The following is a 24,205-nucleotide window of genomic DNA, read 5'->3' on the forward strand; positions in this document are numbered from 1 at the left end:
CCAAGAGCATTGCACTGGCTCTGGCGAGGGCCTTTCTGCTACGTTGTAACATGGTGAAAGGGCAAGTGAGTGTGCAAGACAGAGATAAATCGGAAAAAAATTATCCTTTTTATCAGGAAGCTACTCTCACAATAACTAACCTACTTATGTAATAATGGTCTTACTGCATTCCTGAGGGCAGAGTCCTCATGACCTAATTATTTCTTAAAGGTCCCCTTTCTTAATACTATTAGGATGACAATGGAGTGTCATTGAAATCATCACCAATCATGCCTTATTAAAAGGGGAAATTGGGGCTAGACACCTGCACGCCTGCACACAAGGAGAGCCCTGTGTGAAGGAGAAGACAGAGATCTGCAAGCCACAGAATGCCTGAGTACCAGGAAGCCACCTGAATCTAGGACAGAGGCATGCAGCAGGTTCCGCCTCCCAGGACGGAGAAGGAGCCGATTCTGGTGACACCTTATCGTTGGACTTCTAGACTCCAATACAGAGAAATCCCAGGTGTCTGCTGCTGAAGCCATCTGGTCTGTGTGCTTTGCTACAACACCCTGGGAAAACTAACAAGAGATAACACCTATCAAATCAGCTTTGTTGAGGAATCGAGATATTATTTTGTGCAAAGTATTATTTTGTGCATAGTATTAGACTCAGAGCAAGCACTAATGAATAAAACTTAATCAATTTGTTAAGTGCTAGAGACAGCTTCACATTGGGCTGTATGTATAGAGAATGTGATTTCAAAGTCTCTATATGGGTGCAAAATGCAAATTTCTTCATTCTTCCACAGATCCTTGTCCCAAATTAAAATAATAATAGTACTAATGATGGAATCTTCATGAGACATAACCAATTAATAAACATTTCCTACTTGAGAGGCTCCATGCTAGGTGTTTGGATATATTATCTTCTCTATTTTACCAACTGCCATGGGCTGGTGTCTACTGCTGATGTTTAGTCTGCTGTCATGCCCCAACATCAGGTCTGTGGGCTGTGTCCTTCCCATCTCAAGCTTTATCCCTGTCCCCCTTTCAGCACCTCTTCCCTTTCCTTGGGGACTAGGACCTGCTTTGTTTATACATGCTGGGGTAAGCATGAGCCTGTGATGATCATACTCAGACCTTTTTTTTTTTCCTTCTGAGCATTCATTGCTGCATGACAGATCATTCCAACACTCGAAGGCTTAAAACAATAATAATAATTCTTCCAATTTCTGGGGGTCAGGAATTTGAGAAGGGCTTGACTGAGCATTTGTAGTTCAGGGTCACTCAATGAAGCTGCAGTCAGATGGTGACATTGTTGAAGCAGCTGTGGGCTGGCCAAGATCCTCTCTCTGTCTTTTCCTGAAATCTCAGAACTTCTCTATGTGGTCCCTCTGTGTGGCTTGACTTGGGCTTTCTCATAGAATGGCTACTTGAGATAGTTGCTTTTATGTGATTGTTTAGAGCTCAGGCATAAGACAGGCAAGCAATATATTTTATGATGTAACCTCAAAAATCAGACAGTGTCACTTCTGTATTTTATTGGTTGTAAAAAAATAAAAAAATGAACTGAATTTCAAGGTGAGGGCAGATGAACTCCAAGTCCTGATGAGGGTGTATATAAGATTCTAGAAAAGAATGTGAGTCAGGAGATATTATGGACCCTATTTGGAAAGTGCAACTGCATGCACTTTTAGACATTTTCTCAGTGTCTCACTTAGAATTTAGTTTAGTTTCTTAGAACAGAAAATTCAAATTACAGAAGTGTAACCAAACGAGATTTACTTTTCTATTATGTAAAATAGCTCTACTAGCAGGAAGTTCAGGCTGCTGCAGCATCTCCATGATTATCATGAATATCTTCTGTCTTTTTGCTCTGCCATTCTCAATGAGTGCTTCCTTTCTTAATGTTTTGTTGGCGTAAGGTGACTGAAAAGCTCCAGCCATCACATCTATGTTCTAGGAAGTTGCAAGTAGAAATGGAAAGGCAAAAAAAGACACACTTTTCAATTGAATGTCCACCTTTATTCATAGGCATCCCATCCAATGACTTTCAGCTAAATTTCATGGATAGCTTGGCACCTTACTTCAGTTGAAATGCAAAAAGAGTTGCTGAGGATAGATGCTGGCTAAGTAACAAGTAGCATTTGTCCACTTGGGCATTCTACCTCTATTGCTTGAACTCCATGTTTGAAGCAAGACTTCTCTTTGATGCCTGCAGGCTCTTCTGGCTATGCTGGGAACATGAAGCACAGCTCCCTTTTCTTCCCCCCTTTCCCTCAGCACCAGTCCTGTCTGGAGTCTCACAGGCCCAGAACATGAGGTGCCTGTTTCGGGTACCTCTACCAACCACTATCACTTATCTCCTTTTCCAGAAATGGTGCCTCTCCTCAAAGATGTCCTTTCTGAGCTCTGCTTGTGGGAAACATGCCTGGTTTCTGTGGTCACACATTCTTCCCAAGCTGCTGCTGATGCAGGAAACTGTGCCTCTCCTCCTTCGAGCCTTAATGTTTGCTACTCAAAGCCTAGATTATAGAATTCAAAAAATCTTTTCTCTCTTGCAAAGCCAGATTTTATAATTTGATGCTTTTGCTTTTGAGATTATTATCTCTGCCATGAACTTTAAAAATCCGTTCAGGAAAGAAATCCCTTCAGTAAATCACTTGATTCCTTTCTCTATCCTGATGTAACCCCTGGAGGCCATACAGGTGGAGAGCTCTCTCTGCTGCTTGGAGTAGGGGGAGCAAAGTAAAAATAAGGGGGAAGGAGCCAGGGGTAAAGCTTGAAAACACTGTCTGCTAAAATGAATACGATTAACATAGCTGAAAGGGTGGTGTAACAAAATCCATTGAGAAGTGCAAAGGGTAAAGAATTCGGACTGGGGGCAATGAGGGTGATGTGGGGTAGGATAGTGGTAGTGATGTCATAGTGCAGGGACAGAGACTCTGATGCTGGAAAACCGAAAGAAAAGCATTGCAGATTGAGGAAAGAGCTTCAGCCGGTCAGGGGTCCCTCAGGTTGAATCATGGGGAAGAAAAAAAGAAGCTTGAGGGTTTTTCTACTGTTTTATTAGGAAAGGATTTTTCATTCTTGTTTTTAGAAGAACTGAATGATGAGAAGTGCACAGGAATGGGGGCCAACATTTATTTAAATAAAACCACTTTGCTTGACACTGTCTTCAGCCAACAAATACTTAGTAACTGTTGGCTCTATCTTGGCTGAAAGCTAAGCCTGAGACTTCAAAGGTGAAAAGACTTTCTCTTTGACCTTAAGGAGTTAGAGATCTTGTTTTCTCTTTTTTTGGGGGGGTTGGGGGGTAGATAAATAACAAGCTATAGCATGATTTGGTTAGTGTTACAGATGAGATGAAGGTGACGAGAACAATGCATTCAATGAACACCTGTTTATTGAAATAGCAACCTCTCTACCTCCATATGACAGGCCCCAACATGACCTGGAAATCGAGGCAGGAGGAAGGAGTCAAGCACTGTCCCTGAGCTCCTTAAACTTGCAGTGTAGGAATACAAGAGGAACTCATACTGCCAGACATGGAGGCTGCACTTAACTCTCACATTTATACCCTGTTGCAAAATCAAGGCTATAATCTGGAAATTTTGCTATTAATATTTTAAAGCATAGTAATTGCTGTATTTGAAAAGGGCTTTAACAGCTTTCTTGAGAAAATAAAATGAGCACTGTGTGCATTACATTTTTAGACTTCCTTTTACAGGCATAACACCAAGCATTTGAATGAGAGGGTTATAAAAGGAATAAATAGAAAGGTGTTCCTGATAAGAAAGATTTGAAAAACAATTTTGGAGATTTTCCTTCCTTTTTCTTTTATTACAGTCCATTTATATTGTAATACCAGTAAATACAACATCTTCTTCCTCTCCTGCTAAACCAAAGCATCTGAATATTGACCAGAATATATAGCTTATCATACTTTTTATGAAATTAATAATCAACACACACTTGTTGAAGACCTCAAACATTCCCAACCAAGGTTGAATCTCTAACATGAACTTTCATTTGTTCATTGACATAGGAATTTTGAATCCTTTTTGGAGAGAGATGTCCATCCAGCCTTGAAAACTTGACTGAGAATGCTAGTGTGTCTGTCATTATGGTTACATGGAGTCCAGAGAAGCTCCTGTTGTCCGAAGAACTCCATTCTACTTTAGAGAATGCTCCAATTGGATTGGTCTGGTTGGAATAGACCCATCACCACTAAACATTGTGTCCACTCTTCTCACAGGTCCTTCATTCCTTTACTGATGCCATCTTTGATGAGTGGATGAAAAGATATGACCCTCCCATAGATGCCTGGCCTCAGGAGCTGGCACCCATTGGTCACAATCGCAGGTATAACATGGTGCCGTTCTTCCCTCCGGTGACAAATGAGGAACTGTTTGTAACCACAGAGCAACTTGGCTATACCTATGCCATTGATCTGCCAGGTAACTAATAATACAACTCTACATGGGTGATTCATCCTTCTAACAAAGGAGCTTGCTTTCTTTTCAACATTAACCAAGACCTTTAATTGAAGCACTCAAGTCTAGTTAAGTTTATTGGCCATTTTCTAGAATATATGTTTTTAACAAAATGAGTCATTAAACTTCCAGTGAAACATCAGAAATGGATTAGTTGGCTGATTCTTGGTTTAGAAAACTGTAGGCTATTAAGAGATCTTATTTCACAGAGGAATTATCTACTCCTACTCCTGGTATGATGAGTCTATGTGAATTAATAGGATTAATTAAAAAAAATCCCAAAGTTTGTTTGAAATTTCTAACCAATAAATTCACATTGGACAGGACTTAGGGATCATTACATGAAGGCAGGGCCAGGATTAGGAAGGCAAGTACATGTTTTACTTTGAGTACAAAATTCAAGCAGAGGCCCGAAAAACTCAGTAACTGAGGCAAGTGATAATATAATGCAGTGTTTAAACAATTGATGTCAACAACCCAGATGAATAACAATTTTCAATAAGAACATATTTTTATTGTTTGTTTATATACAGCTGCATTATTTTGTAACTGGATCAGTTTGTTTCCAAAAAATCTATACCATGCACACTGGGTAGGTTTATGAGCGTTGACATCGACTTGTCAACAGATTGGGCTACATGGAACTTTATATATGTATTTTTAAATTGACTTTTTAAGGCACATTTTAAGATTACAGAGCTTTCATTAAGTTTTCTCCCTGGTTTCAAAACACGGAAGGATATTTTGAGATGTGAATATAGGGGCACACATAATTATTCTCTGTTCATGCCCCAGTAAAGCTCCACATGTTCTTTAAAGGATTTAAGGGCAGGTTAGGAAAGGACAAGGAAAACAATAAAAAAAATCTTAATTTGTCAATAAGTTGAAAAATACGCAGCCAATCTACTGGTGGCTTTTCCCCATGTGTGTCTGTTTTGTCTTCCCTACATCTCAGCTGACAAAGTAATCAAGATGATTTCTGAACCCAGTCTTTCTCTCCGAACTCAGTCTTTCAGGCCTTGGACCCTGTCTTCTTTTTCCATCTAGCTCTTCATTACTACTTCCTGTTCTCTAAACAAATTTTAAGTTTCCTTTCTTGGGGCAGCTGAGGACATTTCTTTTAAACGTATTTCCTTTTTTAAAACGTAATATTATAATAATGTGTATCCTGACCTACCTCCATTTCCTCTGAGAATAATCAATTAACAGGAACAGACTGAGTCCCAGATATACCCAGAATGGGTTGACTCATCAGAATATTCAGGTTCGTGTTCATTTATTGATTGATGTTGAAACTTAACAATCCTCTTTGGGGAGATAGGACTATGAACAGAAGGGCAGGGGATGCATTTTTCCACAACTTTCTTGGGGTAATTGGCACCCTACAAATGCTATTGACAAAAGAAAGATTAACAACAGAAATGCCATCCACATTTTATCTGCTGTTGAGTTTTACATGACACGAAGTCCTTCCTAGAAAGAAGTGAAGACAGAAAGAGGCAGACAGGCCTAGGAGCTTATTACCATTTGAAACAAAGAACAAGAAATTGTGGAGATGTGACAAGATGAAAGCAAAGGGTTTGGACTTTCAAAGATGGGCAACTCTGGGAAGGTAAACATATAGTGGATACTAGCGGAAGATAGGGGCTATCTCAGTAAGTTCAGTCTGCTTCGGTGCTCTTTTCTTCATGGCCTTAAACCTCCACGGGAGAGAGTGTTTATAGACAGGCGAGACTAGAAAGAGAATCTTACATTTAGATGACTGGAGGGTGCAGAACAAACAGTTGGCCAAGGAAAAAATGATTTTAAGAAGAAATAACAAATAGGTATATATTTACTAAAAATGGAATTCACTAATTTTGTGGAAGAGTGCTTTTAAAATATATTTGAGTAGAGGATTGGATTTATCCTGTGGAAGATTCAGATTTTATTCACAACTATCTGAATGGGTACAAATACCATCTGCTTCTGCTATAGAATGTAGCTGGTTATAAAAGCCAATCTGAAGCTCTCCTACATTTATCACCCCATAAAACAGGTAGAGAAAATAGCAGGCTTTCTCCACCTGAGGGTTGTATATTGTGCAGTTCCCCAGGTACCATTTTAGCATGCACTTTTACAAATGAGTTTCTAACTCACAAAAGTAGTTATATTCTTCCTTGGAGGGTTTATTCTGCATAAGCATTTATTGTAATGAATTTTAAAAATGCAATAAGCTCTACTTAAATAATGGGATGCCATTTCTAACTTCTTCAAGAAAAACAATTGTGGATATGATAAATAGTTGGTGAGGAAGGAGGAGATAAATTTTATTCTAGCAACAGTAGTTTTGCTTTATCAACAAAAAAATGCATGTGTAAAGCAAATTTTATTTTTTCCTTTTCTGAAAGCATTCAACTGATGAAACTCCTGATTGTAGACCCTTGTCTTCTGCTTTAATTTCAGTTGAAGAAACTCCAGGTTGGACCACAACCTTCTCAGTGGTTTTGGGAACACTGGTGGCTTTCGTTGGTGTTTTGGCACTGCTTGTTTTCCTTCAATATAGAAGGATTCGGAGAGGATACACACCCCTGATAGAGACACATTTAAGCAACAAAAGATACACAGAAGAAGCCTAGGGAGTTCATGACTTGCTTAAGAGACCACCAACCTGCAGGTCTGACCCCGACGGAAATCAAGCCAATCCTCACTGACTGTGATAATAATCACATTGTTCCCGATGTTCTTCACAGGTGTTGCCGATGACCCCAGATGGCGAAGATGCTTGTAGTTTGCTTGTTGCTAAAGAGTAATCCAAGTTAGGATAGAGCTGACAAATTGAGATATCTGATAAGAATTGTCCATATCGATTAAGCCACTTCTTGTTCAGAAAGCACTAAATAACAAAAAAATTGACCAAATTTAAATTGTAGGTCAGTGTCACTTGAGACCTGGATAAAATCATGATTCAATCTGTTTGGCTCACCTGTCTTCAGTTATAGCGATGTGAAGGAGGAGAGGGGTGGGGGGAGCAGATGAATCTCCAAGATTCATCCTACCTATAAACACCTGTGCTCTAGGTATACTTCTTTTATCTCAATTTAAGAGGGAGAAGGGGAGAAGGAGAGAGAGGTATTTCATACACTGGTTCATTTCCTAAATGTCACAATGGCCAAGACTGGGCTGGGCTGAAAGCAAGAGCCAGGAACTCAGTCTAGGTCTCCCATACAGTGGTAGGGATCCAAGTACTCGAGCCATCACTTGCTGCATCCAAGGGTGTGCGTTAGCAGGAAGTTAGAATTGGTAGCAAAGTCAGAATTTGAACCCAGGAAATCCAATATTGAATGCAGAAATCCCAAGTGGCATCTTAACCCCTATGGCCAACTCCTGCCCTCTTGGTGCCCTTCTGTTAATCTTCCTTGGGCTTCTTTTTTCTTTCTAGCCTTGAAGATGAAAATATACTCAGTTTCCACATAGGATGGGGAATAAATGAATGAAAGATCAATTCAATATTCTTTTGTAAGTTAGACTTTCCACAATTTATTAAAAATCTGCAGTTCTGAACCAAAGACTTGTTAGAAGATTCAGTGGTTGGATTTACATTGCTCCTGTAGTGATAAACAGAAAAGGGAATAAAAATACACAGTTTTCTAATTAATCTACTGTTCCAAACCCATTCACAAGTATTGACTCACTCTTTCCACAGAAGACTGACTGGAGAAAGCTACTGAAGCTCTAAGCTTGCACATGAGTCAATTTGATTAGAGTCCCATTACTTTTAGGTCTCATTTGCTGATCCTAAGTCTTTTCAAAGCTTTACTAGGTAGCCTCAGAGGAAAAACTCAAACATAATGCATCTGGCTTACTTTAAAGAGTTGGCATTAGATTCACTAATGCTGCACTGTATTGGTAGTTAGTGATGAGTGCTAATCAGTTAAGTCATTATTTGAAAGTAAATAATCTGTACAAAATATGACAATTCAGAACTAAATTGTTATTTTCTGCTAAATACTCACCAGTTCTTGAGGAATAAGAATGAGTCAATATTCACTACAACGTTCAGACTTATCATGATTTCCCTTCCTTCTGAGAAGCTAATGGCTAGTGAGATTTCAAGGCAAATTTCACCTGCACATATCTGGTGTCAGTACACATATCTGGTGACCCATCTGTAGGCTTGTTATGGTCCCTCTACTGGAATGGATGTGTGTAAAATAGATGGCTGTTAAGAAAGTCCTGGAGCTTCCTTATATACTTGGGGCTTATGGAGTGCAAGATTCATCAAGAACCAATGTTATATCCTGGAATGGTACTGTACTAGCCAGAAATGGACAACACCCAGCTGGAATTGAATTTGAGAGTTAGTCTTAAGAAGTTGCAATACATTTGAGGATAGGCTCAGTGGTGACAATTAAGAGGGGGTAGAAGCCCCATTTTGGCTTTTCAGCTGCTGCCACATGCATAGATTTCAATTCCTGCCATTAACAGTATTGGTGAAAAATGTAACAACCTGTCATTATAGTGATCCTAGCTGTAAAGTTTATGTTCTGAGCTCAGGGTTATTGGGGAACACATTTTTGCATTCTATTTTTAAATTGAAAGAGAAATATACTAAAATGAAGATATAATTGTGCATAGGAGATATGTTCCTAAAAAATTATGTGTAAATCAATATGTTAAAAGCACCAGGGGAAATTACTTTTTTAAGATGAACTGTTATGAATAATTCTGTAAAGCAAATAACCACTTCTATCTTATCATTCAGGAATAGCAAAATTTTCATTCATAATCTCATAAGATTTGGTTAGAGCAAGATCTATCTGAGCTAGCTAAATAGTAACAAATATTAATCATTATGCTTAGCTACTTTTATCCATGACATGCGCATGGATATCTTTATACATAGTATGTTTTATAATGTCTTTCTAAGAGAGATAGTTTCATAATTTTGTAGTTCATAAGAGAGGGATGCAATTTTCTAGCATCTTCTAACCTTACCATAAATCAATTATGAATACCTTTTAACGAATCTAAAGGTAGGATAAGCTTGCTGAACAAGAAGCTGGTATTTATTTACATTGCTTATTATGCAAGTAAACTCAGAAAATGTCACAAGCATTGCAAATTCAACTTTGAGGAAAATGAGCTGATTAGTTTATATGCTTATATTAGGAAAATTGTATGTATATGAATAATAATTTCAATAGAAATGCTTTTCTAACACTAACATTCAGATGTGAAATGAAATACAATAACTCCTCTGTAAAATCTCTTTTTAATTCTAAAATTCTTTCACATTCATTTGTATCTTGCTTAGGATTTAACATTGTTAATTATAATATTTCCAATGGGTAATTTTAATCTCACTAACCAGAAGTATAACTCTCATTAAAAAGGAAAATAAAAAAATACATGTTGTTTTGCATATTATTATTTATAACTTAGAGGTTATTGGTTTTTAATATGGGCATATCAGTTCCCATCTTTAGGACAGTCAACAAATATATATTGATAAATACACAAATTATATATTTATATTTATATAAGTATAAAAATAAGATACTTAATAACTACTTCATTTCTGAAAATAAGTTCTTAAACTGATAGTCTCCTTTCTGTGTAAGTTTCAAAGCAATCGCTACTTCCTGAGTGTCTGCTGTACAGGGAGGAAAAGGAGCCGGCAGCCTTTCTCCAGGTAAGGCATCACTTTTGAGCCTGGTAGTCCGAGGAATGGTCCCGGGGTAGGGTTATGGTGGCCACTTCAAGTCACTGAGGGAGGAGGGATCCTGAAGCAGCTGACTTGAGGACTTCCAGGTAAGCCTTCAAGGTCGGTCAGTGTGCTGGCGACTCTCACAAGAAGGGTGAAAGCCCCAGTGAGGTAACGGTTATCGGATGTTTGCTTTCACAGCTAAACTTGAAGTTAGAGGTTGGTTAACTCATGTAGATGCATAAAAGAGTCAGTTTTCCCCTAACAGGAGGTAATTACTTTACACAATACAATGACAAAATCCAAGGTTGAACTCTTCCCACTTCCACAGTGCCTTCTCAGCGTGGATACTCTATAAATATTTTCTGAATGAATAAATGAATGATAAACTAATGACGAGTAGAACTTTCCTTCGGGACCTCTGGCCTTCTTTTAATCTGTGTTGGAGAGAGCATAAGGACAGAATCTTGCATCCTTGCCATGAAATCAACAACCTAGCTTTCAGATGAAGTACATTTGCTAGGTGGAGTGTAGCTCCACACGACCTGACACAATGGGACACTCTTCAGCCATAATTTATTTCTAAATGCATCTTTCCCCCTACCATTATGTCTACCATTGTGAGTGAGTAGGATAGAAAGTTGAGATTTCTACCTACCTCTCCCTTCAGTCCTCATGAATATAATCGGGGGCTCTATTATCTGATATTCTAAAAGCTTTGTTTCAGTGGAGGAGTTAGTGGTTAAAATTATGTAGTCGGGCAAACCACTGCCTGTTTCACACCGATGGACTCCAGTAGCATCACTCTGGAAACGCTTCAAAGACAACCCAGTTCAGTCATCCTCCAGAATCAGGGATGTAGGGGATTCGTCCCTGCACCCCTCCTCTGACGCCAGTATTACAGATGCTCCTGTCCTTTATGTAAAATGCATATAACCTGGGAACACCCTACACACCTTAAATCATCCCTGGATTCCTTGTAATACCTGACACAATGTAAATGCTATGCAAATACCTGCTATCCTGCCTGTATTGTTTAGGGAATAATGATAAAGAAAAAGGTCGGAGCCGGTGCCGCGGCTCATCCTAGGCTAATCCTCTGCCTTGCGGCACCGGCACACCGGGTTCTAGTCCCGGTCGGGGCGCCGGATTCTGTCCCGGTTGCCCCTCTTCCAGGCCAGCTCTCTGCTGTGGCCAGGGAGTGCAGTGGAGGATGGCACAAGTCCTTGGGCCCTGCACCCCATGGGAGACCAGGAGAAGCACCTGGCTCCTGCCTTCGGATCAGCGTGGTGCGCCAGCTGCAGCGCGCTGGCCGTGGCGGCCATTAGAAGGTGAACCAATGTTAAAGGAAGACCTTTCTCTCTGTCTCTCTCTCACTGTCCACTCTGCCTGTCAAAAAAAAAAAAAAAAAAAAAAGTCTGCATGTCAGTACAGAAGCCATTTTTTTTTTCCTGAATATTTTTGGTCTGTATTTGGTTGAGGCTGCTAATGTGTGTAACACGAGGATAGCAAGTACTGACTGTACCTTAGCTGTAGCAGCAGTTCAAGTTGAAATTAGCCCTTTTAAATTTACTTTGGCTTTGGAAGCTAGTTTTGTTTTTTTTTTGTTTTGTTTTGTTTTGTTTTGTTTTTTTTTGACAGGCAGAGTGGACAGTGAGAGAGAGAGAGAGACAGAGAGAAAGGTCTTCTTTGCCGTTGGTTCACCCTCCAATGGCCGCCGCGGCCGCTGTGCTGCGGCCGGCGCACTGCGCTGATCCGAAGCCAGGAGCCAGGTGCTTCTCCTGGTCTCCCATGGGGTGCAGGGCCCAAGGACTTGGGCCATCCTCCACTGCACTCCAGGGCCACAGCAGAGAGCTGGCCTGGAAGCTAGTTTAATGAAATCATGAAAAAACAGAAAAGGAAACTGAACTATACTTTAAGTTACAGTTTTCTAAAACAAAGCAAACCAAAGGTAAGATTCCTATTCAAGACCTATATGTTCTCTAGATTTTCACCAAGACTCCATCTGTTTGGGAGAAACGATTAACTTGCCTGTGTCAAGTCAGGCTTCTTGGCTATAATGTGACTGAATTTTGTCTCTTTCTCTTTTAATCATTCTCTGCTCCGTTGGTGGTTGATAGATATGAGCTAAAATTATCGGAGTGTCTCCCAAGAGTAATTTCTCTCTGTTGTAAACAATGCTAAGTAGAAAGACTTGAGCTTGTCTTTCATTATTAAAATAATAGAGGTTTCACTGCCAAAGATGCACACCCTGCTTACTCACTCATATTGTATATTTTGAGTGTTTCTGAATTTGCAATTAGAGCAATGACCACCTTGATTACTAGTGGAGTGGTATTAAGCTTACAATAAAGCAAAACCTGCCCTCTTGTGTTTTATTAGAAAATTGCACAAAGTTGTAAAGTTACATCCACTTTCTTCTACTGTGGTTAACTGCCTGGCCAGAATGGGGAAAATGCTAGAAAAATATTTGATATGAATTCAGAAATCAGAACAGATTATAGAGTATGGAGAACGAAACAATACCCTATGCAGGTTCTCAGAATTTCCTTTTAAATATATTTTGGAAGATTAAATACTTATAAGTGTTTAGAGGCACAATACTGGTTCCTGGGCAAAAACTCTTTTATTCTTGGCAGAAAACAGGGTACGTCAAAAGTTTGTTGAAAAACAGAAGTAAAGGTAAGTTTATCTTGGTATAAAAATGTTTGAAATCCATGGATATATTTTTCATAATATGCATTTTCTATGAACTCTTTGAAGACCTCACATATACTCAGGGTATAATTTAGTTAAATATTAGTTATGTGCATACCAGGGGACTCCAATTCAATCCCATCAAGGTGGCATTTACCAATGCCATCTCACTAGTCCAAGTGATCAATTTCAGTTCACAATTGATCATAATGAAAGGACTAAGAGTCAAAGGGAGCACATAAACAAGTCTAGTACCTGCTAATACTAACCGATAGAATAAATAAAGGGGAGAGTGATCCAACATGGGAAGCGAGATACTCAGCAGATTCACAGAATGGCAGATGTCCTAAACAGCACTCTAGCCTCAGAATCAGCCCTAAAGGCATTCGGATCTGGCTGAAAAGCCCATGAGAGTATTTCAGGCATGGAAAGCCAAGACACTCTGGCAAAAAGAAAAAAAAAAAGACCTAAATTAAAGATCTCTGTGAGTGAGATCCCAGTGGAAAGAACAGGTCTTCAAAGAAGGAGGTACCTTTCTCTGAAGGGAGGAGAGAACCTCCACTTTGACTATGACCTTGTCTAAACAAGATAAGAGTCGGAGAACTCAAAAGGCTTCCATAGCCTTGGAAACTCATGACTGGAGCATAGGGAGATTATTCATGCCATAAACAGGAGTGTCAATTTGTAAAGTCAACAACAGGAGTCACTGTGCACTTACTCCTCATGTAGGATCTCTGTCCTTAATGTGCTGTACATTGAGATTTAATGCTATAACGAGTACTCAAACAGTATATTTCACTTTGTGTTTCTGTGGGGGTGCAAACTGTTGAAATCTTTACTTAATGTATACTAAACTGATCTTCTGTAAAAAAAAAAAAGAAATTATCAATTCCCAACTTGACTCTCACTGGGATTAAACATGACAATAGGTCTGATCTGATTTCATCATCATTTAAAAAATCATCTATTATTTTTCACTTTATGTTTCTGTGTGGGAGCAAACTGTTGAAATCTTTACTTAATGTATGCTAAACTGATCTTCTGTATATAAAGAGAATTGAAAATGAATCTTGATGTGAATGGAAGGGGAGAGGGAGTGGGAAAGGGGAGGGTAGCTGGTGGGAGGGACGTTATCGGGGGGAAGCCATTGTAATCCATAAGCTGTACTTTGGAAATCTGTATTCATTAAATAAAAGTTAAAAAAATATTAGTTATGTGATAATACTTCAGTTGGAGATGGAAAAAACTTTTCTATTAAAAATTTTTATTAAGAAAAATTTTTGGAGAAGTTTTTAGCATGAGATTGAATCTGTGGACAGAAACTCGATATAAATATCTGAATTTGGGTGTGGGTCTGAGCAGGGTCAGCAAACGTCCTTTGTAAGGTGAGCAATATGGTGCAGCAGGCTAAGCTGCCACTTAAGGTGGCCCATCACGTTGTCAGAGGACCTATTCAAGTCCTGGCTACTAGGCTTCCAGTCCGGTTTCCTGCTGATACTCCTGGGAGGCAGCAGATGACGGCTACAGCACTCGGGTCACTGCCACTCACACTGGAGACCCAGATTGAGTTTCTGGCCCATGGTTTAGGCTTAGTCCAGTTCTGGTTGTTGTGGGCATTTGGGGGTGAACCTGCAGGTGGACGATCTCCCACTCTGTCTCTCTGCCTTTCAAATAAATATATAGATATTTAGCAAAAAAGAAAATGTTCTTCACTGTGGAAAATTCACTTTTCAAAACTGGACTCTTGACGGTGACAAAGGTAAATGTTTTCTATAATGGTTTTATATTAGATGGTGAGAAAGGGACTCAAATGATAAAGTCTTATAAAGCTTTCCCTTCTAGTACACAGGTAAAAATGAAAAGGGAAACCCACATTCAAACTTCCTGCTAATACAGACCCTGGGAGGCAATGGTGATGGCTCATGGAGTTGGGTCCCTACCACCGGCTTGGGAGACCTGAATTGAGTTCCTGACCCCAGGCTTTGACCTTGGCTCAGCCTTAACTGTTGCAGGCATTTGGGGAGTAAGCCAGAGAAAATTTAAAGGGGAAATTAAGGGATAGGTCAATTATTTACTTATGCAAGGAAGTATTGTTTATGTGAGAAAGTTGGGGCTCCTTTAGTTTGGCTCTGCCTACCTGCTGTTCTCCTTTTCTGATGATTTTTGTGGATTCATATTCCCGATTGGAGATCGTAGCTGTGTTTACAGACATTAACGAATAAGGGGAAAAAGTGAAGAAAATGGGGAATCGGATTCAAACACTTCAAATGCTTTTTTTTTTTTTTGACAGGCAGAGTGGACAGTGAGAGAGAGAGAGACAGAGAGAAAGGTCTTCCTTTGCTGTTGGTTCACCCTCCAATGGCCGCCGTGGCCGGCGCACCACACTGATCCGATGGCAGGAGCCAGGTGCTTCTCCTGGTCTCCCATGGGGTGCAGGGCCCAAGCACTTGGGCCATCCTCCACTGCACTCCCGGGCCACAGCAGAGGGCTGGCCTGGAAGAGGGGCAACCGGGACAGAATCCGGTGCCCCGACTGGGACTCAAACCCGGTGTGCCGGCGCCGCAAGGCAGAGGATTAGCTTAGTGAGCCATGGCGCCGGCACTTTGTTTCTTTAAGTCATTCAATCTATTAATATTCATGTGTGTTGACTGCAGATTATTTTTTGCACCAAAATAAACTTATCTTTTGATTCTCCTTTCCACAAACTTTTTCAAGTTCCCTTGTATGAGCAAACTATCAGCCTTGCAAACAGAACTGTAATTTCAGTTATGATGCATGTAATTAGCTACCGGTGCAGTTAGTTACTCTTTGCTCTTCTCCATCTGTGGCAAGCACACAGCTTCCAGCCCACCCCAGCTCAGCAACTTGCGCCTGAACCGCACTTGTTTATTTCTTTCAATTTTTCAGGGATTTTATAGTTCTGAGGCGTCGCCCTGTATGGACTCAAGGTCATTTATTTTCTTTCTGTGCATTTCTCTTCCTGCTGTCCTCTTATCAAGATGCAGGCTTCTTTGCATTTTTAACCGTTTTACTTGAGATAGTTCCAACTCTTTGATCCTGGGTCGATTCCCATGCGTTGCTGTCAGCAGCACGCAGTGGAGATACGGTATGTTTTGGGGGCGGCTCAGTCTGCCAGGCTCTTGACAGCATTATCAGGCCTCTCCAACAATCAAAGGGCTCTTACAACTCAGTAACATGCAGATTTGTTCCTTTCCTTCCTGTCTGTCACAGCCCACATTTTCCAGCTCGGCCGCACAAAAGCGGGCATGATAAAAATCATTCTGAAGTCCACGCTGGGTGTAATGGATGTACATTCATTGTTTTTGAACAACAGCTTCTCGGAACATCAAATTACCGTGAACCCACCTTGCAGCTAGACGGCTGCCTTGGCCTTGGCTGACTCTTTACTGGAGAGGAGTGGCTTTACTGCAGCGGAGTGGCTTTTGTCCCGAAGCAGGCTGGTCACTGGCACTGTTGGAAGGCAACCCCCCTGGTGCTCTCTGGGTTTGCTGAGGGGTCAGGACTGTATTCCTGACCATACACAGTTCCTGTTTCTACCTCTCAGCACTGCCCCCTCACCCCAAAACTAATTCCCTTCCTCTGCACACTAGAAATGCCACTGGAAAATATCAGTTAAGGGGCTGGCACTGTGGTGCAGCGGGTTAACACCCTGGCCTGAAGTGCCAGCATCCCATATGTATGCCAGTTCTAGTCCCAGCTGCTCCTCTTCCAATCCAGCTCTACTGCTACGGCCTGGGAAAGCAGTGGAAGATGGCCCAAGTCCTTGGGCCCCTGCACCTGCCTGGGAGACCTGGAGGAGGCTCGTGGCTCCTGGCTTCAGATCGGCGCAGTTCTGGACGTTGTGGCCATGTGGAGAGTGAACCAGCGGATGGAGGACCTCTTTCTCTGTCTCTACCACTCTCTTTCAAATAAATAAAATAAATCTTTAAAAAACATCAGTTAAGGAATTTGCTGTCCCCCCCCCCCCATTCAAACCACCAATATGACCTTAATTACCTCCCTCTACACAATCTCCGGAAGTCTGAGATAGGGGTTTCTGGCTGCCATGAATAGCACTGTATTTGCTGAGCCCCATCCCATGTTCACGTGCAACGGCGTCTGAGCATAACTCTCCCTGCTGGCATTGGCCTGGCTGCTTCCCAGCCCTGCTGGCCCTGACTCAGGCCCAGCGGCTTGGGAGGGCTCCCAAGGGCTATTTTCGATGGCAAAAGGGCACTTGGAAGTGAAATATGAACAGGCCGCAGCTGCGTAGAAGTGAAATGCGTTGATTTTTTTCTTTTACTTAATTATTTTTCATAATAAAACATAAAATTTGGCATTAGAACCACTGTAAGTGTCCAAACACATAGCATTAAGTACATGTATGACCTTTTTCATCATGCAGATATGGTGAAACTAGCCAGACAGTGAAAGCTTAGGTGAGCTGGAAGTGCACTGCCGCAAAACGATGCTGTCTCTCTAACCGTCGGTTTGATGCGCCCACCTTCCCAGGGTGCACCTGCTGCATCCAGAGCAAGGCGCATGCTCAGACCTCGCCCACTTTATAAAAGGAGCCGGCATGCAGGTGAGGGTGGACCCAGGTAGCTGGAGGCGTCGCCCACTCTCGGACGGACGAGGCTCCCACCTGTTCCCTTGGATGTACCGTTTCCGGTTTTTTGTTTCTTTCTTGTTAAGGGGCCACCCTTTGGCTCACCCACGGATGGGTGCTAGCGTGGCGACCCACACTTGTGCGTGAACGTGTGTTTATCTCCTCGCTGCTAAATACTGTTCCTACATGCGCACAGTACTGGTCTTCTGTTAGTGTTTTTACATCTGCGGGAGACATTGCCTCGGTCCTAAGGAGAAACACTGTAGGCATTAACCGGAACGCCCCAGTCTTCCTCCCCTCGTTTCCTGCTAACTTAGAAGGACAAGACCGGACGATTCTTGCTCCTGCATCCCAAGAACCCTTAACTTCGAGGTTTGGGTGGAAGCCTCTTTTTTGTACCTCGGGTTTCAGTCATAAATGTAAGACACTCGATCCTTGCTTAGGGAAACCAAGCCAAAAGACGTGGTCTTTCCCGGGTCCTGCAGTGTGAAGATGTGGGGTCTGGAATCACAGCAGCCATTTTGCCAGCTTGAGAGAGGCTTTGAAGCCCCGGGGTGGAGGGGTTGGCACCTATCCTTTGTTTTATTGAATTTAGGCCAGTTTGAATTGAGGTTTGCTTTACAGCGTGAAGAATACTAATAAACGCTTCTTCAGGGAATTTGAAAAGACAGTGAGGGAACAGAGGCACCAACTTGCTTATTTGTTTTGTTTCCAGAGATTCCTTAATCTGAGTAGAAAGAAATATTTCTTTGTTTTAGGGTTGCAAGAGAAGCAGAGTAACATACCGATGCCTGGTGGAGGATTCCTCTAGGTAGAGAGATGGAGTCTGAAGTGGTGGTTCGGCATGAGGCCTCCAGGGGCAGCCCGAGGACAGACATTGAAGTTCTAGTGCAAGCTCTTGTCCACCATGTTTTTATTTTATTATTTTTTAATTTTAATTGTTGTTTGCTCTGGGATTTAGTTTCCTGGTCTGCCAAAGGATATTAGCTTATTTTGTCACACACACACGAGATTGTTCTGAGAATGAGTACTAGACATAATTTCAGAATAGTGCCTGCCTGTGCATTGGACTGGTTGGTTTGAACAACAGAAATGTGATGTCTTACTGCATGGATGCTGGGAATCCGAGCACAAGGTGCCAGCAGAGTTCCTTTCTCCTGGGGCCCCTTTTCAGCTTGCGGGTGGTCACTCTTCCTTTTTTCACAGTGTCTCCTCTGCACATGTGCATGACTGTGGTGTCTCTGTGTGTGTCCAAATTTCCTCTCATAGACATGTGTCGGGGTGGATTAGGGCCTGCCCTAAGGGCTCCATTTTAAGTTAGTAACCTCTCAAAAAGCCATATCTCCACATATATTTTTAAGTGTTGAGGGTTGGTATACTTCAACATATAGATCCGGGGGAATGCAACTCAGTGTATAACAGCCTGGAACAGAGAAGTAATCAAAAATGTAGATATGTGGAGTCTTCAAAAAGTTAATGGAAAATGCATAATATGAAGAATTATGCATTTCAGTTTTTTTACCAAGATATTTTTATCAATTTAATTTCCCAATACTTTTTTGGAGTTCCCTTCAGTTTATAAAATTTTTTTTGGAATACCAGGTTTGTGAAACCCATGCTACAGGTTAAATTTCATTGATCAAGACAGGAGACCTTGGCTCCCAAACTCCAAAGTCAGCTCTGCCGAATGGAGATACCTGAGACGCTATGCAGGGCACTGTTATGGGACCATTGCTCTCTTGTTCATGATGGGTGGAGCTCTGTGATTGCTTGGTGCTCAGGTGGCTCACTGAGTCAGAGTTGCAGTTGGTGTCAAGACCCTTCATTGCTGAGTGAGGTAAAAAAGCAAAGGAAGAGGGGCAACTGGGACAGAATCCGGCACCCCGACTGGAACTAGAACCTGGTGTGCCTGGCCGTAGCGGCCATCGGAGGGTGAACCAATGGAAAAGGAAGACCTTTCTCTCTGTCTCTCTCTCTCTCACTGTCCACTCTGCCTGTCAAAAAAAATATAAATAAATAAAAATAAAAAGCAAAGGAAGAGAGCAATGGGGGAAAGAGAGAGAGAGAGGGAGAGAGAGGGAGAGAGAGACTTCAAGGAAAGCCAACCATCCCACTAAGTCCTAAAGGGCACAAACTGTTTTTCACTTGGTAGAGAGTGAACTGGAATGTAAATGGTGTGTGAAATGTTAAATGTGAGTGAACTTTAAGCAGTTGACATTATTCTTCTGTTTCATTACCAATTCCATTTTTTTTTCTGCTAGTGAAGCCAGAGAAAATGTGCCCAGTTTCTAATTCTTTCTGAGATGAAAAACTCTAGTGGTTAGCTCCTGCTGGGTTTCTCTTAGCTCTTACTGGATAATCAGGGTCTGTCTTTTCCTTGGTTTACCTCTCAGTTTGGTTTTGGGGTGGGGGGAGAAGAGGGGAGGCTTGGGTAATCGGGAGGGAAAAAGCTGACCGATCCCCACCTCACTCAGTGTGCAGCTGGAGCTCTAGACTGCCTGTGATCATCGTTAGGGAAAATTACCTGAGACAGGCTACGTCTCAAGAGAGATTTAGTTCGCTCATGTTTTGAGGCTGAAAGTCCAAACAGCATAGGTGCAGCTCTGGCAAGAGTTTATGGCGGATGATGGAGTGTCGGGGGAGGAGGTATCACATCTGGAAACAGACCTCAGTCTCTACCGAGGACAAAACTGACCTCAGCACCTCTCGCTGGTCTCTGATTGTCGTGAAGAGTCTCCTCCCTGCTTAGCCACACGTCCCAGCAGCTTAAGGCTTTGATTTCTATTTTAACCTTCCCGCGGTGGTTTATTTGTCTTTGTGTATTTTGTTTGATGTCTATCACACATTTGTGGTAATGGAACACAGGCTTCCAGAGAGTGCGCCTTGAAACACAAATTGCACACCACACTGCATAGATCATTGGTCCGCAGCTCCTAGCCCAGTCTTGATAGAAACCTTAGGCTTTGTTCTACCACAGTGTTTGTTGCACATACACAAATATTTAATTTCTGTTTGCCATTTGATGTTTTATAAAAATGAATAAAAAATTAAGCAAAAAAAAAAAAGAAGAGTTAATACTAATCATAAGTTTCACAAACAGTGGATTTGGGAGAAAGATGAAAATCAAGTGGGATATATTTAGCCTAACTGGATTGGAAGGTGATCAACCATGGATTTAACTGTGAAGGAAGTTAATAGAAAGTGATTTATAAAATCTTGAAAACATATCATCAGAAATTATGTAAAATGGTGAAGTATACCAGTAATTAGGAGTTTTAGATTTTTTTTAAGTCTCTTTGGGCTATTTAGTTATGATTGGGCTTTATTTTTACCTTCAATTTGGATCTTTACTATCAGTGGAATTAGAATTTGCTGCAAATAGTCACATGGCCTTGGGCTCAAACTAATTTTAATCTACAACCCCAGTCTAAACTATTTTTTCTATTAGGGCATAAAGCATCAAAATAATGTCTATTTAAACTGTAAACCTGAGCGAAGGAAACTGCCCTTTTTCTCTCTGGAGATGATATACTTACCAAACAAACTAAAAATAGTTTTTTGAGAGGCAGTGAGAGAGCAGATAGACACAGAGTTCCCCTCTGCTAGTTTACAGTCCAAATGCCTGTAATGGCCCTCAGACTGGATCAGAACTGGAAGCTGGAAACTCCATTTATGTCCCGTGCACAGAGGGCAAGAATCCAGCTACTTGAGATATTACCGCTGCCGCCTGTGATCTGTGTCACCAGGAAGCTGGAGTTGCGGCCAGAGTCAGGTATCAAACCCAGGCTTTCTGATGGTGGGATGTGGGCGTCTCAACCGAGGTCTTAACCACTAGGCCAGACACCCAGCTCAGCAACCAAAATGTAAAGAGACAAAGGCAGTTATAACTTGTTCTTTTGTCTGTCATCACTGTTGCCAGTTTAGCACTTAACAAGTGGAAATCGTGGGCAGGAAGTTGGCGCAGTAGCTAAGATACCACTTAAGATGTTTGCATTTCATATCTGGATTGGGTACATTCGAGTCCCAGTTTTGCTCTCAGTTCCAGCTTCTTGCTAATGCGCACCCAGGGAGATAGAGGGTGGTGGCTCAAGTACCTGGGTCCCTCCTACCCACATGGGAGACCATGCACCACGTTCCTGGCTCCTGGCTATGGCCCTGGCCCAGCCCCAGCTGTTGCAGGCATTTGGGGAGTGTGTCAATTGATGGGATATCTCTGTATCTTTAAATAAATAAATAAAAATTTTAAGAAAACCCAAAAAGAGTACAAATCATATTTCTAACCCTAATTTCAAAGCCTGTTTCCAAAACCAACAGGCATGACTGAAGTTGCAGCATTAGGATCCGTATAGAATGGCATCTCCTTTTTCCTAATTAGTTCCATATACCTGCTTGTGTTTTAGTGAGAAATATAGAGATTCTTTCTTTGCTTTCCTCTTCTTAAAACTACCTAGGGTTTCTGTGGTCCTCAGCCTGACTTCCACCTCTGGGAACAAAGTGCTGATAACATATCACCCCTTGCTGTGACTTCGCAGGTTCCCACGGCATGGATGTTGACAACTGGTTGTAGATAGTTCACCTGTAGTAAACTGGTTGCCATGGCCCCTCTGCTGTGGGGTGATCTGTGCATAGCTGCCCACCCTTTGAGGGGTACATCCCTCCCTGTTGGCACAGAGGTGGCCTCAGGGCAGCCCCTTCATGGCCTCATGCGGGCACCTCCCCAGGCACCAGTTACCCTGGGAACATGCGTTGTGATGTCTCTTGTTCCTGAACTCATTGTCCCTTTTCCTATGACAGGAGAGAGATGTTTCCTGTTTCCTCTAGGTATGGCATCTTTAGCTTCAGAAACTAAAACTCAAAATGCCCAATTAGGCTGCTTTTCTGGGTTGGTAGCCTTACATGTTCTTTTCAAGAGAAGCCAAACAAGGCCCCTTCTTCTCCCAAAGAGACTCGCACTCAGTGACACACCTTCCTGAGGACACCCCAGAGGTGGTGTTCAGGCACTGTTCGCTTTGGAACAATGAAAAATAAATCAACTGGACACCACAAAATAAGTGTGGTCTCTTAGGGAGCATCAAGTTGCATAATTCAACTCATATTGAAGATTCTGAATCTCTTCAAGGATTGTCATATTGTTTTGAACTCTGCAAATACTGGTTATTGAATTTATAGACAAATTTCTTTGCGTCAACTTTCTTTCCTGTTGTGATGTTTACATCATTTTTCCCATCTGCTATTTTCAACTAAATTGGAAGTGTTTCACAGGGAGGGAGGGTGGAGGTGTTCCTAAACTTCTTGCTTGCTTAAATAATTTGAGAAGTCAAATGACATACAGAGAGAAAGACAGAGACCGATGGAGACAGACACAGAGAGCTCCCATTTGCTCAATCACCTCCTGAAATGCTAATACCAATTCTGTGCCGGCCAGGGAGGTTGAAGGTGGGAGCTTGGAACTCAATCCAGGTCTCCCATAACTGGGGACAGGAACCCAATTACTTGAACCATCATCTCTACTTCCCGGGATATGCATGCGTAGAAAACTGAAACAGGAAACTAGAACAGGAGAGGGAATCCTAGAACTCCAGTGCCGGACACTGGAGCTTATCACGTGCAGCAGAAGCAGAGAGCGCCTTGGTCACCTAAGTTCATCCCTATTCTGTAGTGAAATTCTGTGACTCTTTCTGTTCCTTTCTGTCCCTTTTCTTTCAGTTTTTTAATCAGAAGAGAGCAATTGCTGATTATGACAAGTAGGACATAACTGTTATTCACTGTGGTAGTAGGTAATTTAGTTAGCAATCTCTAGTGAACTATTTTATATGCTCCATGGACAGATGCCTCTGCTATGGGCATAGATGTCATGGAAAAGTAGGTAGAAGAAGTGGTTTTTATTAACAGCTTATATTTATGTCAGAGGAAGAATGAAATCTCAGGAGGTTTTAAGTTTTAGAAAATCTGATTATATAATAAATAGAGAATAGATAAATGGGTAGCCATTTGGAAAATTATAAACCTGGCCTTCTAACTTTATTCCTTTCATCATAATAAATAGCACATGGATTAAAGTTTATATTTAAGAAATGAAATTATGGGAATAGAAGAACATATAAGTTAATTTCTTTATAATGTAATGCTAGGACAGGCATTTCTAAGTACCCCACCAAATGTAGCAATTGCAGAAGAGAATAGAACAGATTCGACAATGTTTGAGTGCTAAATATTTATTTTCTGAGCATTGATTGTGTGTCAGGCAGTACTTCAAAATCTTGAGATACAATGAACGAAACAAAAAAGTCTGTTTCCTTATACTTTGACTCCCCTGGGCTCAGGAGGAGACAGACAGGCAGGTAACCAACAAATAAGCCAGATATGCAGGATTCAACATGCGGAGAAATTCTTTGGAGAAAAGACTGAGGAGGTGCTAAGGAGTGCCACGTCACTCAGCTCCCCATTCTCCTTCCTCTCTGGGAGGTCGGGTGAGCAGCCTATTCCTAAAATGTCCAGAACTGGGCTCTTGGTAGGCTGCCCTCATTTCTGCCCCTCTCCTACGTGTGCTTTCTCAGTGAATGGCTACTGTGTCCTGCCACTGACTGAGCTGCAGTCCTGGGAGTTGTCCCTGACTGCCGCCTTTTTCTTGGACGTCATGTGCAGACCCTGAGCAAGCCTAGTCAGTTCTACCTTTAGGACAGCCTCGCGGGGCGTTCTCATTGCCTCTGAGCACTTCCAGGCCCCCTCCTCTCTC

The 24,205-nt window shown here is 41.7% G+C and overlaps 1 protein-coding gene across 2 annotated transcripts in view; it reads left to right on the top strand.

Moving 5' to 3' along the window:
* DCT (dopachrome tautomerase) overlaps positions 1 to 9,867 on the top strand; it is a 121,115-nt gene extending 111,248 nt beyond the window's left edge. Inside the window, exons 9-10 of one of the 2 annotated variants that reach the window (XM_051849930.2) lie at positions 4,240 to 4,441; positions 6,923 to 9,867. In XM_051849930.2, the coding sequence (XP_051705890.1) occupies positions 4,240 to 4,441; positions 6,923 to 7,095 (375 nt within the window). In that variant the 3' untranslated portion in view covers positions 7,096 to 9,867. 2 annotated transcript variants of the gene reach the window in all.
* The last annotated feature ends 14,338 nt before the right edge of the window (positions 9,868 to 24,205 follow it).

This window comes from Oryctolagus cuniculus, chromosome 9, assembly GCF_964237555.1.
Source record: "Oryctolagus cuniculus chromosome 9, mOryCun1.1, whole genome shotgun sequence".
Lineage (NCBI taxonomy): Eukaryota > Metazoa > Chordata > Mammalia > Lagomorpha > Leporidae > Oryctolagus > Oryctolagus cuniculus.